This window comes from Natator depressus, chromosome 2 (genome assembly GCF_965152275.1).
Source record: "Natator depressus isolate rNatDep1 chromosome 2, rNatDep2.hap1, whole genome shotgun sequence".
NCBI classification, from domain to species: domain Eukaryota; kingdom Metazoa; phylum Chordata; order Testudines; family Cheloniidae; genus Natator; species Natator depressus.
Window position 1 is genome coordinate 225,229,976 of NC_134235.1, and position 19,029 is coordinate 225,249,004.

The window sequence follows — 19,029 nt, forward strand, 5'->3', positions numbered from 1 at the left end:
GTTTCAGGTCAGGTTGGTTTTGTCTCTTATATGGTACTTTTCCACTTGTTCAACAGCCCTTGAGCTGTACTATATTTGATAGTAATTATGTCACAATTTTGTTGTTTTATCACTTTTTTGGTGTTGCTGATAAACATATAGCCATGAACAGATGAATTCCATGCATCAGCTGAACTACAGCACTCATGTATGTTGGATTTAGCAGCTCCCTGTTGCCGTTATAGATCGTGGGCTGTACTAGTTACCACTGAAATGCTCTGCATCTGTTCCACACATTTGAGGGATGATTCCATTTTCCCACCCCAACATCTGTGTCGTTCTCTCAAACCAAGCTCTTCTACTGCAGCTTTGCACAGGAGACCACACATTTTACTTTGATTAATTTGTTGAGTTACTAGAGAAGTGAAGGACTATCCTGTTCCGCAGTGATAACGCTGTAACACTGATAAACTAGTTACAGTCTTAAAAACCAGCAAGTGTGGTATGGTCTGAGCTGTCACCTGCTGCCTCACATTTTACCTTTCGGCCTGACGAGTGAAGTCTTGGATCTTCTCCTTGGATAGAAAGGCTTTAACTGAGCAGTGATTAGCTGGGGTATTATGTACTTTGGTTGGCTGCTGGAAACAAATTGGGATTTTGGGTAACTTATGAACCCTAGGTTTCAGAGTAACAGCCGTGTTAGTCTGTATTCGCAAAAAGAAAAGGAGTACTTTAGCTCACGAAAGCTTATGCTCAAATAAATTGGTTAGTCTCTAAGGTGCCACAAGTACTCCTTTTCTTTTTATGAACCCTAGTGACTCTAACAGTGACACATTGATCTTTTGTCACCCTCCAAAGTAATGCCATTCACCACAGAATTATCCAAGTAGAGGAATGTGTGTGCTCCTAGTCCATGCAGGCTGGCTACATTTCCCAAAGCATTTAGTGACAACTCATGCTGCTAACCCAGGTCAAAAGGCAAACACAAAATTGATAACATAACACTATATTTTAGTGTTTGGATAATCCCTTTGTGTGCATGTCAGCATCCACTAGTTTCTTACCCTTTTGGATTTACATTATTCTAGTTAGTTATCTTAAATAGTGGTGTGGAATGAGCACAGAACTAGAATCCCATTCCCATTTGAGTTATGATCTTGGCTCCAACATTGACTTCATCTGTAGGTTAAGCAAATCATTTAACCTCTGACTCAGTTTCCCTGTCTGTGAAATAGGGAAAATAATTAGAACTTGGCAGAGAAAAGTTATCTTCTTAGAAGATTTCACTATTTTGAAATTAGGGGTTTTTTTTCAAAAAAATTTGAAATTCTCCATGAAGAGGGATGGAGGCCCAGCTCTGGAGCAGTCCTCCTAGGGGCTGCCTTGGAATCATGGACCTGTGAAGCCCTTGGTCCCCAGAAGCCTGTATATGGGCGAACTGGCAAGAACCAGACAGGTTTCTGTCGGAAATCTGCTTGTTTTCTCAGGAACTGCATTGAAATAAACTATTTCCATGGAATGTTCTGATTTTGATGAATCGACAAATTCCAATGAAAAACTGTTTTGTCATATATTTTTCTGACCAGATCTGATAATAATCCTTATCTACCTCAAGGGTTATTGGGAGGATTATTAGCATTATTTTGAATTTTTTGTTTTCAAAGTACTTTACAAATATTGACCAACATTTTCAGACCTAGTGCCATATTACGTATAGGGCCCAATTTTGAGAGATGGTAAGCATTGATAACTTATGTTGAAGCAAATAGAAATTATGGGTGCTTAGTACCTTATGAAAAACAAGTCTCTTCCAGGTGCCTCACTATAAATTTAATTGTGTAGCTTCAGGCACTCAGGTTTGAAAATTATGGTCATTAAGTATAATTAGGGTCTGCGCTGCAATAACTTACAAATAAGGAATCTACTGAGTTACTGTAGTAAAATTGAGGGATTCATATTTCAAACAGGAGATCATAATGCTGCATACACCTCTTTGCTATACACACATGGATTTGATCTTATAAGAAGGTGTTAAAAACTGCATATTAGTAGTATACAAAAGCATGAAGGTGAGACTGGTAAAGAATACGACCTTCAGAGAACATAAACTGTAGGCGGAATGTTCTTGCTAAAGATATGTTTGCTTCAGTAGAATGCCAGTGACATTAACAATTAACAGCTCCTGCCAATCTACTCATATGTTGTGGGAGCTGCATGCCAATCTACCTCATTTTTACATTTGTTAGAATTAATTTCTGTTAAATATTTTCATAACTCTAATTTTCTACTTATCTGCAGCTGAAGTTCAGAGTGAAATTGAACGGATATTTGAATTAGCAAGGACATTGCAGCTGGTAGTACTTGATGCTGATACCATTAATCATCCAGCTCAACTAAGTAAAACTTCTCTGGCTCCCATTATAGTATATGTAAAGATTTCTTCTCCCAAGGTAACTATCTTACTGCGCTTAATTCTGTTTCAATCCACTCATTCTTTGAGACCTGTGCCACAGGTACAAAGAGACACAGGTTCTGAACTGGATGTCATTGAAGATCAATGAATTGCACTTTTGAATTATTTCCCTTTGGATGAGAAGATACCATTAAAAGGATATAATCTCAATCAGTGGGTTACAAAATCACTTTTTTGCAAAAGAGAGATAGCTGTAGTTCTAGTGGTTACTTAAGTTAGAACTAAGGGAAACAGTTCTCTTGTTTATTATTATTTATGTAATATTGCTTTACAGAGTGTCAACAGTTTGTTAAAAGCTTTGCAGAAATATGAGCTAAGGTCTTTGTCCCAAAAACTTTATAATCCAAGTAGACAGTATAGAAATGAAGATAAGGGAGGAGATGTTCTGAGCAGCAGGACAACTGGTCAGTACAGTTCAGCACACACAGTGTTTAGTTCTGTAATTTTCGTTCAGTTTATTCTTAAGATGTTCAGTCATTTAATTTACCACCATTTCACTGTGTGGGGATGTCTACATTTATAGTCTTCTTGGAACAAGTACATCCTAAAGAGATGTTGGAAGGAGAAAGTTGAGGCCTGGTAAAGTGGGTCTGGAAGAGCATTCTCAAGAGTCTCATTGCAAATGGTTACATGGAAGAAGGCACACATGAGAATAGGAGAACCAGAAGGTGTCAGTTAGTTCAACTTGGGCAGAAAAAGAGAGAGAAAGGGAATAAAGAGAATGAGAGCAGAGAGGTAGGCAGGAGCGAGGTTGTGCAGGGCCTAAATGGCAAGGCATAAAGGCTCTTAAAGCCAGTGAATGAGACATTATTTGATATGTTAAAAATTACACAAGAGAGTTACTTTTTTGAAGAGTACACAAATACATTGGGCCTAATCCTGCTAACAATCAAGTCCCTGGCAAATCTCCCATTGAATGGAATGGTTTGGTCCTATTCCCACTATCTGACTACTTCTTGCTTCTGAATTCTTTCTTTTCCCACCCACTATGTATTTTAACTGTCTTATTTTCCACAGGTTTTACAGAGGCTAATAAAATCTCGAGGGAAATCTCAGGCTAAACACCTTAATGTTCAAATGGTGGCAGCTGATAAACTGGCTCAATGTCCTCCAGTGAGTTACTGTTGATGCATTACTGATGTGGAAATGTAGACTCCTGTTCAAAGTGACTAGTTTGTCCTTTGTTTCCAAATAATAGGTTAATTGTGTAACATTTGTTGGTGCTTGCCACTGTTTGTTCATATTTCACTTGTCATTTTGCACAAAACTCCATTTGAGATCTCTGCATGGCGTAATGGTCAAATATATTTCTTTTTCAGCAATATGATTAATCCTGGAGATATATACATACTGAGCCACCAATATTTTTACATGATCCATAGCTGAGGAACTAAATTACTTCAGTAACTCTTTATAGGTTATTGATCCAAAACTGAACTGATTTGGTTTATGACCAAAAGTTGCCTCTGGCAGTGTTCCCTCTAATTTTTCCCACACATGTTTGGAATGAATTTTGTCATGTGCACCGATATCGAGGTGATGTGTGACACATCACCTTCATATTGCTGTACATAACAAAATTCTTGTGGTGGGGTTGGAGACGAGGGGTTCAGCGTGTGGGAGAGGGCTCAGGGCTGGGGCAGAGGGTTGCGGTGCAGGGGTGTGAGAGTTCCAGCTGGTGGTGCGGGCTCTGGGGTGGGGCCGGGAATGAGGGGCTCAGGGCTGGGGCACAGGGTTGGGGGGTGGGCTGGGGCACAGGGTTGGGGACGAGGGGCTTGGGGTGCAGGCTGCCCCAGGGCTATGGTGGGGAGAGAGGACTCCCCCCCAGCTCTCTCTCCTCACAGCAGCACCTGGGCTGGGGGCCGGGGGGAGAGGCAGGTTGGGAGCCACAGCAGGTTGGGGGCTGGGCTGAGTTGGGGCCGGTGGAGGGGCACCCCTCCCCTGGCCATGGCAGGTTGGGGGACAGGCTGAGTTGGGACCAGGGCCGGGGCTGGGTTCAGGCCTCCCCTCACCCGGCCATAGAATCATAGAATATCAGGGTTGGAAGGGACCTCAGGAGGTCATCTAGTCCAACCCCCTGCTCAAAGCAGGACCAATCCCCAATTAAATCATCCCAGCCAGGGCTTTGTCAAGCCTGACCTTAAAAACTTCTAAGGAAGGAGATTCTACCACCTCCCTAGGTAACGCATTCCAGTGTTTCACCACCCTCCTAGTGAAAAAGTTTTTCCTAATATCCAACCTAAACCTCCCCCACTGCAGCTTGAGACCATTACTCCTTGTCCTGTCATCTTCTACCACTGAGAATAGTCTAGAACCATCATCTTTGGAACCATCTCTCAGGTAGTTGAAAGCAGCTATCAAATCCCCCCTCATTCTTCTCTTCTGCAGACTAAACAATCCCAGTTCCCTCAGCCTCTCCTCATAAGTCATGTGTTCCAAACCCCTAATCATTTTTGTTGCCCTTCGCTGGACTCTCTCCAATTTTTCCACATCCTTCTTGTAGTGTGGGGCCCAAAACTGGGCACAGTACTCCAGATGAGTCCTCACCAATGTCGAATAGAGGGGAACGATCATGTCCCTCGATCTGCTGGCTGTGCCCCTACTTATACATCCCAAAATGCCATTGGCCTTCTTGGCAACAAGGGCACACTGCTGACTCATATCCAGCTTCTCGTCCACTGTAACCCCTAGGTCCTTTTCCGCAGAACTGCTGCCTAGCCATTCGGTCCTTAGTCTGTAGCGGTGCATTGGATTCTTCCATCCTAAGTGCAGGATCCTGCACTTATCCTTGTTGAACCTCATCAGATTTCTTTTGGCCCAATCCTCCAATTTGTCTAGGTCCCTCTGTATCCTATCCCTGCCTGCCACCGTATCTACCACTCCTCCTAGTTTACTATCATCCGCAAATTTGCTGAGAGTGCAATCCACACCATCCTCCAGATCATTAATGAAGATATTGAACAAAACCGGCCCCAGGACCGACCCTTGGGGCACTCCACTTGATACCGGCTGCCATCCAGACATGGAGCCGTTGATCACTACCCGTTGAGCCTGACAATCTAGCCAACTTTCTACCCACCTTATAGTGCATTCATCCAGCCCATACTTCTTTAACTTGCTGACAAGAATACTGTGGGAGACCGTGTCAAAAGCTTTGCTAAAGTCAACAAACAATACATCCACTGCTTTCCCTTCATCCACAGAACCAGTAATCTCATCATAGAAGGCGATTAGATTAGTCAGGCATGACCTTCCCTTGGTGAATCCATGCTGACTGTTCCTGATCACTTTCCTCTTGTGTAAGTGCTTCAGGATTGATTCCTTGAGGACCTGCTCCATGATTTTTCCGGGGACTGAGGTGAGGCTGACTGGTCTGTAGTTCCCAGGATCCTCCTCCTTCCCTTTTTTAAAGATGGGCACTACATTAGCCTTTTTGCAGTCGTCCGGGATTTCCCCCGATGGCCATGAGTTTTCAAAGATAATGGCCAATGGCTCTGCAATCACAGCCACCAACTCCTTTAGCACTCTCGGATGCAATGCATCCGGCTCCATGGACTTGTGCACGTCCAGCTTTTCTAAATAGGTAACGCATTTCTCCACAGAGGGCTGGCCACCTACTCCCCATGCTGTGTTGCCCAGCGCAGCAGTCTGGGAGCTGACCTTGTTCGTGAAGACAGAGGCAAAAAAAGCATTGAGTACATTAGCTTTTTCCACATCCTCTGTCACTAGGTTGCCTCCCTCATTCAGTAAGGGGCCCACACTTTCCTTGGCTTTCTTCTTGTTGCCAACATACCTGAAGAAATCCTTCTTGTTACTCTTAACATCTCTTGCTAGCTGCAGCTCCAGGTGCGATTTGGTCCTCCTGATTTCATTCCTATATGCCTGAGCAACATTTTTATACCCTTCCCTGGTCATTTGTCCAATCTTCCACATCTTGTAAGCTTCTTTTTTATGTTTAAGATCCGCAAGGACTTCACTGTTAAGACAAGCTGCTCGCCTGCCGTATTTACTATTCTTTCTACACATCGGGATGGTTTGTCCCTGTAACCTCAATAGGGATTCTTTGAAATACAGCCAGCTCTCCTGGACTCCTTTCCCCCTCATGTTATTTCCCCAGGGGATCCTACCCATCAGTTCCATGAGGAAGTCGAAGTCTGCTTTCCTGAAGTCCAGGGTCCGTATTCTGCTGCTTACCTTTCTTCCCTGTGTCAAGATCCTGAACTCGACCAACTCATGGTCACTGCCTCCCAGATTCCCATCCACTTTTGCTTCCCCTACTAATTCTTCCCGGTTTGTGAGCAGCAGGTCAAGAAAAGCTCTCCCCCTAGTTGGCTCCTCCAGCACTTGCACCAGGAAATTGTCCCCTACATTTTCCAAAAACTTCCTGGATTGTCTGTGCACCGCTGTAGTGCCCTCCCAGCAGATATCAGGGTGATTGAAGTCGCCCATGAGAACCAGAGCGTGGCAGGCCATGGCAGGTCCAGGGCTGAGTTGGGGCTGGGGGAGGGGCTCCATGATAAGTCCCAGCCAGGTGGATTCCCAGGTGGGTATAAAATGAATTGGTGGCTTCTTTGTATTTCCTACTGGGCAGATACTATCACAGTTGGCTTCACCTGGATTCACTTGCATTCTTACTAATTTCAGGAGAGAAGTATATGAGATCATACTATTGATTTGCACTGTATCCTTGGGCAAGTCATGCAAACACTTAGTTTCTCCATATTTAAAATGAAGATGATAATATCATGCTCAGCTACTCACTATTAGAGCTGAGCAAATTTGGGGACTAAAACAAAAAATCAGAAGAAAACAAATCCTTAGTTCAGTTCAAACCACAACAGACTTTTTTTGTTTTTCTGTTTTTGGGGAGGCGGTTGCTGAAACAAAAAAAAAAAACCCAAAAAGTGCTTCAAGTTGAACAAAATGTTTTTGATTTTATGTTTCATTTCAGGCCATTTTCAGGTGTTCAAGTTGGCTCTGTATATCCCCATTTACGGGTATTGTGCCACTTTGTGGTGCCTAATTGTAGAACCATCTCCAAGCAGTGTATATTAGAGTGCCCACGTGGCCCCTCCTGCCTCTCCCCTCAGCATCTCCAATTGTTCTGAGGATGAGGATCTATAAGGATACACAGTGCTCTCTACTACCTCAGTTCCTTCCAATCACTATGCCAGATGGACACAAACTGCTCCAGTCCATTCAGATCTGGGGTTTTCTCCACTTCTTAGTGTCTTTATACTTGTTTAGCGTAGTTACTTAAGTTAGTTAGTAGTCAGTTCTGGGTTACAGTGCAGCCGAATTAAAAAAAAAAAAGAAGGTGGGATTCAAGAGATATGTTTTGTGCCCAGCATCTGATGACCATGACATGCTTGGGAGAGGGCCACTGTCCTGGATGTTCCATCTGCCAGACTTTCACACCCAGAGCTTGCAAGATGAGACACAACAGATTGCAGGTGCTTCTACTTAAGGAGGCCTTTGAGGCTAAATCCTCAAGTCTCAGGCGCTTGTTGGATCCGAAGTCTAAGAGGCCAGCCTTTAATCCTCCAGCAAGTTGAAGTAGCTTAAAGGATCCAGGAAATGGGACCCTTCATCTGGTCAGGCTCCAGATCCTGCTGCTCAAGCTGTAAGGTCTTCAAAGGACCTGTCAATAAAGAAAGGCAGACCACCTGCTATGGAACCAAGAGGTACATTGTCAGCTCTGGCTGTATCAGTTCTGAAGAAGGAGGCAAGGGAGAAAACAGACACTATTAGCGGTGCCAGATCCTGCATGTCAAATTTGTTGGATCTGCTCAACTCTGACATGGCCTCTACGGTTCCAGCTCCAAAATCCAGGCTGATTCTAGCTTCAGTTTCCGGGCACCAAAGAGGTGGAGCTGAATATTTCATTAGATTCTGCACCATCCAAATTTTTGGCTCAGCTTTGACCTATGCTTTAGATCCAGGTTCATCTTCTGATCCAAAGGAGACTTTTACTTTGGTGGCTGATATACGCTGTTCAGACCTGAGTGAGAGGGTCTTGAAGAAGAGTCAGGCTTCATTGCTCTGCTCACCATCTGGGTTCATTGCTGTCTCCAGTGCACTCCATCATGGATCCAAGGCCAGATCCACATTTAGATCAGGACAGAGGAAGAGACTTGTTTCCTCCCAGTTTGTGTCTCCTTTTGCTCCTCTTCCTCCAGGTATGTTCCCAGGTCCCAGCTGCTGAGAAGACTAGCAGGCCTGAACACCATGGCCTTACTGGGTGCCACCATGGCCTTACTGGGTGCCTTACTGGGTGCAGGAATTTATCAGTTGTGCTCTCCTTATGGATGGAGAGATGATGCTTCATCTGTAAAGGATAGAGCAGTGGAGAAGTCCTCAGATCTGGTTCTGCCAGATCTGTCCTCATCTCAGACAGTGGTTCATGTTACTCTGTCTGAAAAGGAAGATAGTATGCTCTTGTTCAAAAGAGTAGTTGCAACAGACTATGATCCAGATGACCTGATGTCAGCAGATGAGCATGTGGGAGTAGCTTCTACCTCTTCCCCTTCTGAGGAAGTTCCATGACTAGGGGATCACATGGCATCCATGTTGAATTTACCTTCAGTAGATGTGGAGGAAACCTTCCATCTAGTGTTGGTCTGCTGCAGCTGGCTAAGACTCTCTCGTCCACTGCTGTCTTTTGCCAGCCTATTTCTAAATTGACAGTCAAATTATATCAGATACCCTCGGAAGGGTTTTCATATTTTCACACACCCCCGTACCTAATTCACTGGTGGTGGCTGTTGCCAGTAGTAGGTTGAGGTCTGGACAAGCACGTTCCATTCCTGGTGGCAAAGAAGGAAAAAAGATTGATTCCCTAGGGAGAAAAGTGTTTTCCTCTTCTCATGTTGATATTAGGGTGGCAAATTATCAAGTAATTATGGCCTACCATCAATTTCATCTATAGGAAAAGATGACATTGTTTGTGCAGGATTTGCCAGATGACAAAAGGACATACAATTGCATTTGCTAAATGGAGGGTGAAAATGTGGCAAAGAATGCTCTTAGCTTCATTTGATGCCTCAGACTCGCCAGAGCTTTGGCTTCTGTGGTTATTCTGAGGAGACGTGCTTGGCTTCACTCCTCTTCTCTAGCTCTGAGTAACAGAATTAGGGTGGAAGATTTCCCCTTCAAAGGGGATATTCTTTTCAGTGGAAAGATGGATGAGTTACTGGGTAAAATGAAGGAGACAAGATGGATGGCTCATTCTTTGGGCTTGATTTCTTCTACTTAGGAGGAGACCAGCTACTCCTCCTTTCTGTATCAGAGACAGTATAATCCACAGTGTTCCTTGACTTATTTCTTGTGAAATCAAAGACATCAGCAAAACATCTGCAGACTATGTCTTTCCAGAGCCAACAGAAGGAGAGGTCTTTTAAATCAAGGCCTAAATCTAAACAATCTGCTTCCTCTCTATCATCATCATTGAACACCAGGCCTCAGATTCTTCCTTTCCGCTGTTTGGAGACAGGTTAGCCCATTTTTATCAACAAATGGAAGCTTAGTATATCGGACAAACAGATCCTATAAATTATAGAAAAGGGCTGTGACACAGTGTTTGAGAAACTCTACCCCCTTTCAATTCTCCCTATGTTTTCGTTTTCAGGGAACCTTCTCATGATGATGATGTGCTCTCAGAAGTGCAGACATTGCTTCTAATATGGGTTGTTGAAGATGTATCCAGTCACCTGTGGGGTCAGGGTTTTATTTGAGTTACTTTCTGGTACAGAAAAAGGATGAGGAGGAGGAAATGGGCTTATCTGATTTTAGATTTAAGTAACCTGAACAAACACATTTGGAAGTTTCAGTTCCATATGTTAACTCTGGCCTCCATAATCCATTTGCTTTCAATTATGGAGTGGTTTGCATCTCTTGATTTAAAAGACACATATTTTCATATTTCAGCACAGTCATCAAAACTACCTTCATTTTGTAGTGGCAGGACATTATTTCCAGTAAAAGGTGCTCCCACTTGGCCTGTCCACAGCACCAAGAGTATTTACTAAGTGTCTCTCTGTGACAGCGATTCATTTGAGAAAGCAAGTTATTTTTGTTTTCCCATATTTTTGAAGCTGCTGTTTGTGATGCTCTATTAAGCCACATTGCCTATATAACCACCCTTTTTTCAGACTTAGAGCTGCTTCTGAATGTCAGAAAGTCAGATCTCTGTCCAGCTCCAAAAACGTTATTCATTGGCTCCATGTTGGACTCAGTAGTAGGGAAAGCCTTTCTACCAGAGGACAGATTTTTAAAAATAGTGCAATATGTTTTAAACATTCAAATATGTCAGACTCAGAAAGTAATCTTCCTGGGTTTCATGGCAGCTACTACTTGACTTTATTTGCACATCTTAGAAAGAGACCAATGTGGCATTGGATGTCTAAAGTTTACAGGCCAAATCTGGACAGTCTTAAAATGTAAGTCAACATGCCTCAAGAAATGCTGGACTTCTTGACATGAGGTCAGTCAGAGTAAGTGTCCTAAGAAGCATCCACTTCAATCCCACTTCGCTGTCAGTGAGGATAACTTCAGTTACATCAAACAGTGGTTGGGGGATACATCTGAGTCCTCTTTACAGGTCAAGATCATTGGGCTACTCAAGAGAAGGGCATGCATATGACCTTGACTGTAAAGATGACTCAGACGTGTGTGATATATATATTATATATATATATATATATATATATATATAATTAGAATTATCCTTGCCCTGTCCTGACCACTCTTCCTCACCACTTTCTGAATCAATGGAAAGGGGGAAAAGCATATAGAAGGGCCCTTCACCATTGCAGACAGAAAGCATCCATCTACTATATATATATAAAATGTGTGTGTGTTGGAGTTAAGAGCCATTCATCTGGCCCTCAGATCATTCCTCACTCACATACACAGGAAGCAGTGACAGACAATACATCAACAAATAGGAGTGCTCACTCCACTCAGATGTGTGCAGAGGCAATCAGATTATGGGACTGATGAACTTGCCATGATAATTACGCAGTGGCCCTGCATTTAACAGGAGAGAACAGCATGATTCCAGATAGTCTCAACAGGGATAGTTCTCGAATGAATGGTACATGAAGGATCAGTTGACTCAGAGCATCTTTTCCATTTGGGGTCAACTAGATGTGTACCTGTTTGCTACAAGGTTCAACAGGAAGAATTGCATCTTCTACTTGAGAGCAGGAAGAGACAGTCAGTCCATCTCTGATGCTTTCCGTCTGCAACGGTGAAGGCCCCCCGCTCGTGCTCTGCCACGAAGCTAACCAATGCTGTGTGGGTGAACGCCCCTCAATTCCTTCTCAACCACCCCGGCTAGAAACGAAACTATTAGCAGTCCATTCATCAGATCATTATATCTCTCTTAGCACTTCAATAGTTAGTTAATCCCTTTCTTAGTTGTAGGGCTTTCTCTATTTTCTCTTTCTTTTGGAAATTTTTTTTTTTTTTTTTTTTAGTTTTCCCCCTTTGTCTGGGGTTTGCCCCAGCACAGGGTATGCCCGGTTCACCGAGCTTTAAAAGTTGCCTCTATTGTAAGGAGGCCATCCCTGTAGTGGATAAACATTTCGGCTGCATCTGTTGCCTTGGGGAAAGCCACATTTCCCAAAAGGGTGGTTTCTGCCAACAGCTGAGGTCCAGGTCTCGAAAGGACCGAGAACTTTAGACTAAAACTCCTTCTGAGGCAGCTCTTCAGCCATCCCCAGATCTAAAGATCTCATGGTATCTGACACACAAGAGTCTCCTTTGCTTAGTACCAAGAGTTCCAGTACCAAGTTTACTTTGGACATGGGAATCTCCACCGGTACCAAGTCATTCACCTCCATTATCTGGTTGCCAGTACCAGGTGAAGTCCACCCCTTGTGATAGGGATTGGAAGCTCCTCGACCTCTGTGGAATAAAGGCTTATTCATCTACCACACTGAAATTCAGAATTGCAAACTATCAAGCTCTGACAGCAAAATATGACTACATCAATTATGCCAGTTAATGTGTTTATTGATCAGCTCCTGGAGTCACACCATGAACAGTTTAGGGCCATTATTAGTGAAAGACAACTGGTGGCCAAGACAGCACTCTAATCAGCACTCGATGCAGCCAACACAACAGCCCAGTCCATCTCTACAGCAGTGGTTATGCAGCGAGTGTCCTGGATGCACCAATCTGGCTTCCCTAAGGAAGTACAGACTACAATAGAAGACCTTCCCTTTGAAGGCAAATTGTTTGCCAAGAATACTGACGCATACCTCCATATGCTTAAAGATTCCAGGCCTACTCTCTGGTGTTTAGGGGTTCATACACCTGGACAAAAACCAAAATTTAGTCTGCAACCTCAGCATAAATCCCCCACACCACATTTTCCAACTCAACGCTATTATGAGCCTCAAAGGAAAAAATCCAGATTTTCCAAGCATAAACCATCAGGCCCCTAGTCTTCCACTTCACAATCATCCACCTCAAAACATCAGTTTTGACATCTTGGTTGGAACACCGACAGACCACTCCCTTCAACACTAACTGCAGCTGACCAACCCATCACATCCATTTAGGTACCGTTCCACAACAACTGGAAACAAATAACATCTGACCAACGGGCTCTGGAAATCATCAGCAATGGGTACTCCATCCACTTCACTTCCTTCCCCCTCTCCCCAACCAATACCCTTCTCCGTCCCTCTTCAGAGACTCTCTTCCCAAGAGCTTATTATGACAAGAAATAGATCACCTCCTCTGTCTAGGAGCCATATGAGTGATATTAGCACCTACGAGATAAAGGTTTCTACTCTCATTATTTCTTGATACCCAAGAAGAAAGGAGGTTGGAGACCCATACCAGACTTCAGAACACTGAACAAATGTGTCAAAGCTCAAAAGTTCAAGATGGTCACACTAGCAGCGATTATTCCATCTTTGGAACAAGGAGATTGATTCTCGGCCCTCGACCTACAGGATGCCTATTTCCACATATTGCTCCTACTTTCCCACAGACAATTCCTCAGATTTACCTCAGGCCATTACCAATACAAAGTACTCCCCATTGGGCTCTCATCAGCTCAGAGAGTATTCTCCGAGGTCCTCTCAATAGTGGCGGCTCACCTAGGGGATTATGATCTACTCCTACCTGGATGATTGTCTCCTGAGAGCCTGCACCTCCAACGAGGCCCTCTGGGACATCTAAACTTCGGTAGACTTGTTCACAGAGCTGGACCTACAGATCAATGTCCAAAAATTGACGTTCACCTCTGTCCAGCACCTAGTGTTCATAGGAGCTGATCTCGACTTGTTACAGGGGAGGGCACTCCTGCCAAAGCACAGGTTCCACACACATTGGCCACACTCATAGAAGCAGTACAAACTAGTCATCAGATATCAGCCAGATACTGCCTCCAACTTCTGGGGCATACAGCTGCAGGCACGTCTGTGATATCTCATGCCAGACTTCATATGAGGTGCCTTCAGATGTGGTTCAGCTCAGTCTACAGGCTGAAAAATTCAGACTAGACAAACCTCTGTCATTGCCCACCAAAGTCAAACACACCTGGACTGGTGGAAAGACCCAGCAAATGTCTGCATGGGAATCCTCTTCTCGCAAACTTCTCCACTGATACTTCTCACCTCCAAGGCATCGCTCAAAGGTGAGGCATACATCTCAACAATCTTATGACAAAGGTTTAGAGGTCATCCATGGAGATGTCTCTTCACATTAACCTCCTCAAACTCAGAGTGATCAGGAATGCTGCACCCACTTCCTTCCGCTAATCAAGGGTACACACACCAGGGTCTTGACAGACAACATAGCATGCATGTACTACATAAATCACCAGGGAGGCACCAGATCACCCTCCCTTTGTGCAGAAGCACTAAAGCTATGGAACTGGTACATTTCGTACAGTGTCATAATAGCAGCAGCCTATCTTCCAGGAGTACAAAACACAATGGCGGACAGTCTCAGCCACAAGTTCCCACACGACCACAAATGGGAGGTAACTCAGCAGTACTACATGACGTATTCAGACGGTGCGGGAAACTGACTATAGACCTGTTTACCACTTACTTGAACAAGACATGTCCACATTACTGCTTCACAGCAGGAATAGGACAACACTCCTTAGGAGATGCTCTCCTTATTCCATGGGAAAAGGACCTTCTCTATGCCTTTCCCCATTCCCTCTACTATCGAAAGTCCCATTAAAAATAAAAAGAGAAAGAACAAATGTTTTACTGATTGCTCCCTCCTGGCTGAGACAGGCATGGTATCCTTACTTGTCACAACTCGTGGCGTGCCTGCTGATCTCTCTCCAACCCACTCCCTACCTCCTCTCGCAAAACGAAGGACACACTCTCCATCCCAACCTGTGGATACTCCGACTCAAGGCCTGGCTCCTTCATGGTTCCAGCACACAGAAAGATCCTGCTCTGTGGAGGTACAGGAAGTGTTACTACACAGTAGAAAATCAACTTCCTGTTGTACTTACCTGCAAAAGTGGACCAGGTTTCAGGTTTGGTGTAATTCCAGACAGATTTATCCGACATCTGCTACTCTCTCAAAGATCCTAGATTATATACTGACTCTCAAGAAATCAGGACTATTTCTCAGTTCACTCAAAGTTCACCTAGTGACCATAGCACCTTTCCATCAACAAAAGAGGGATACTCAGTGCTCTCACACCCAATCACAAAGCAGTTGATCAGGGTATAGTAAAACTTTTCCCCCAACCTAGGCATTCCACCCCAGCATGGGACCTAAACTGAGTACTAAAGAGCCTGACTAGGCCGCCCTTTGAACCCATGGCTGCTTGTTTGCTCACATACCCGTCGGTGAAGGCAGACTTGCTGGGGGTGATCAATTCAGCAAGAAGAATAGGGGCACTAATAGCACACACTCCTTATACAATATGTTTTGGGGACAAGGTTATTCTCGGCCCTTACCTGAAATTCATCCCCAAGGTGGCCTTGTCTTTTCACATAAACCAACTGATTCACCTTCCTTTTACCCCAAGTCTCACCGTGATAATGGGGAGGCTATAGTGCACACGCTAGACGTTAGGAGAGACCAAGTCTTTTACCTGGATAGTACAAAGGCCTTTAGAAAATCTCCTAAACTTTTCCTCTCTGTTGGATTATCTAACATATCTCCCCCTTTGAGGGAATCCTGTCCCTCCTTGGGAACGTAATGTGGTTTTATCTACACACATGAAGCAACCTTTTGAACCCTTGGCTGAGTGTTCTTTGTATTATTTATCTGTTAAGATGGTAGTCATTACTGCCATATCGCCAGCCAGAAGGGTGAGTGAATTAAATTAATACCTTGATGGCTAAACTACCACTTATGCCTTTTCACAAAAGTGAGGGGATTCTTAGACCTGGCCCCAGGTTTTTGCCAAAAATAGTTTCTGAATTTCACATCAATCAGACAATTAATTTGCCAGTAATTTTTCCAAGGCCACATACAAATAAAGGTGAATCTTTTTACACTCTTTAGATGCTCTTGCATATTATTTAAATAGAATTAAAAGTTTACCAAAAAATCTACATTATTAATCTCTTATACTAAAAATTGTAGGGGGTCATGCTGTGTCTTCCCAGACTATTTCTAAATGGATTAAACAATGTATTGTTGAATAGTACATGTTACAGACATCCCAGTGCCTACAATGGTACAGTCTCATTTCACTAGATCTTTGGCAGTATCTTTTGCTTGCATTAAGCAAGTCACTGCTGCTGAGACTTGTAGGGCTATAACCTGGAGTTCAGTGCACACTTCTGCTAAATAGTATGCTCTTGATTTGGCTTCAAGGGCTGATAGATGGGTGCTTCCATCTCTATTCAGTTAGGATTCTGTTCCCTCCTCTAGGTTATTTGCTGCACTGCTTATTAAACTATCCATAAGTGGAACTATGCAGAGCCACTCAAAGAAGAAATGTTACTTGTAACCAGAGTTCTTCAAGATAGCGCTGCATATTTACACTTCCTGCCCTCCTTCCCTTCTTTCTCAGAGTCTTTTAATTCCTTTCTCTGGGTTGGCAGTGGAAGGAACTGAGGTTGGAGTGGGCTCTGTGTCTCCCCCGCACTTGCCCTCCATATGCTGGGAGACACTGAGGGGAGGAGTAGGCAGGGGCGTGCAAGCATCTAAGCGGACACTGCTTGGAGAAGATTCTACCATTACGCATCACAAGGTGGAACAATATCCATAGGTGTGAGTATCCAGAGCCAACTCAAAGAACTCCAGTTACAAGTAAGTAACGTTCATTTTTTTCACCTTTTTATATATATAAAGCTAATTTTCAAAATGAAAAATGAAAATGAAACATTTTGAAATGGCCTAAATAAACTGTTTCAAATTTTTAATTTATTTTTTCACAGTTTTGGTTTGGCTTGAACTATTTACCAAATTCAGCCGGAATTTGTGAGTGACCTAAGAAACGCATTTTTCAGCAAATTTACTATTTACTCACACAAATGTTGTGAGGATCATTATTATGAATATACTTTATTGTTGGGTTTACTCTGTACCCCAAATCCCTAGCGTGCCTATAGCGCCAGTAGTGCACCCGGTGTGTTGTGTCCCAGAGGCCAGCAACGAAGCTGCCTCAGCAGCTAAAAGCCTTGTAGGCGCTACCCCTGGTGAATCTCATGAAATGTTCAGACATGTGGCTAAGAGAGAGGTTTTTACTAGAGCTGGCAGGCAAGCGGAAAGGTCGCAAATACCCTAGAAAGAGAAGCTTAAACAGCTGCAGTTCAGAGTGAGCAATAGCAGTTCCTGTTTGGATCTCTGGGGCAGTCCATTTGAGAGTTAGGGCTTTTCAGGCTTAGTGCTTGGAGTGCACTCTCTAGTCCAGTCTCTATTCAAGCAAGTAAGCATTTGCAGGCTTGCAGGCAAGCTCAATTAGTGTCTCTCACTGGGGATCCTTCATGCTGGCTCTCAGCCCAGCTGCTGCTGCTGCTCCCCCTTAAGTCCCACACAGACCTGTACCCAGCTGTGATAGGGGCAGTCACAGCTTGTTCCACATGTGGCTCTGTCCACAGTTCCTGGGGCTTCTCTCCAGCTCCCTGCTGCCACGTGGCTCCCACTCCCAAAATAGCCTTGCCACCTCCTGATTCAGGATCTTTTCCCTTACCTGGCCTCCGGAAGGAGAAGTGCCATGGGGAGGGGACTGATGGGAACGGTAGTCCTTGCTTCGTCAAGAGGAAGGGGATATACAATTGGGAAGAGCTGATGGAAGCTCTAGTCCCTTGCTTTGCAGATCCACCACTATACCATAATATCAAGAGTTTGCTAGGCACTGCATAGGCACGTACAAAGACAAGGTCCCTGCCTCAAAGAGCTTAGAGTCTATATGGGGCCCGCCCAACTGCAACTGAAGCCGCTAGAAGTCATTCCATAGGTTTTAAGTGGGAATGGGATATAGTGGTAAATTAAGAATGAGTTAGTTAATATCTTTTTAAAGATTACAATCACCACATAACTGCTAAGTATTATTTGTTTTGTCTATTATTGTCATCAGTTTTGTCTAGCTTTGTCTGAAGTATCACTAGGTATAGGGATTCCAAAATGTTCTTTGGTAGCTTGTTCCATCATCTCTTTAGTCCAACAATTAAAAGGTTCTTCTACTGTTTAACTTCTGTTTCTATATTTGAGTTTTAAAATATATTTACAATACCAATTCTGCCTTCCCAGATTACATATATCTTTCCAAGTGTCGATCATTCAGGCTTGCCATGGAAAGTATAATCTCACTATTATGTACAGATTACTTTTAAATCAATTGGGGGTTTTTTTTGTTTTTTTTTAAAGTTCTGTCACAAAATATTCAGGACATGAATATTATGAATCTGGTTTATTTGTGGTGCAATAGTAAAAGCATTTTCTAATGTGGTCTATCATCAGCACCTTCTGTGGTTTTATATTGGCTCCTAAGGTGGCTGTTCTCACTAAAATGTCTCCTTCACAGGAAATGTTTGATGTAATTCTGGATGAGAACCAGCTTGAAGATGCCTGTGAGCACCTGGCTGACTATCTGGAAGCCTACTGGAAGGCCACCCATCCTCCTTGCAGCAATCCTCCCAACCAGCTCCTCACTCGCACACTTGCAACAGCCACTCTTCCTATCAGCCCAGGTCCAAACATAAATTTACAGGTATAGTTTCCTCTCTCTCTCTTTTCTCTCACCGCCATTCATTTCTGCAAAGGGAGGGAGGCTTGCCAGGGCACACAGTGTGAATTCTGATAACAGAAGTTGCTAAATGTGTTTCACTGGGAGCCGGAAATTGATAGAGCAGAAGAGCTCTGCACTTAGGAAAAATCATTTGCTCTTTATAATGTAAATACTTGAAGACAGACACTTTTCTTGTGATTCACACGAGCATTTGTTTCCTTACTTGCTGATTTGCAAGACATCTTTGGATTCCAAAGGGTGAAAGGGCCTGGCTGAAATGTGTGGTGATGGGAAGTGGAATTTCCTCATGCCCAGAACAACCACTGCTGCAGTAACATACTTACCAGCCACCAGCATTTTTATAACTCTTCATATATGATTCAGTCATAGTTATACAACAGGA

General features: G+C 43.6%; 1 protein-coding gene across 7 annotated transcripts in view; it reads left to right on the forward strand.

The window, feature by feature from the left end:
* CACNB2 (calcium voltage-gated channel auxiliary subunit beta 2) overlaps positions 1-19,029 on the forward strand; it is a 387,411-nt gene that overhangs the window by 362,021 nt on the left and 6,361 nt on the right. For all 7 annotated transcript variants that reach the window (XM_074946027.1, XM_074946026.1, XM_074946029.1 and 4 more), the window contains 3 exons: positions 2,278-2,429; positions 3,470-3,565; positions 18,423-18,608. In XM_074946027.1, the coding sequence (XP_074802128.1) occupies positions 2,278-2,429; positions 3,470-3,565; positions 18,423-18,608 (434 nt within the window). The remainder of the gene's footprint in view (positions 1-2,277; positions 2,430-3,469; positions 3,566-18,422; positions 18,609-19,029) is intronic.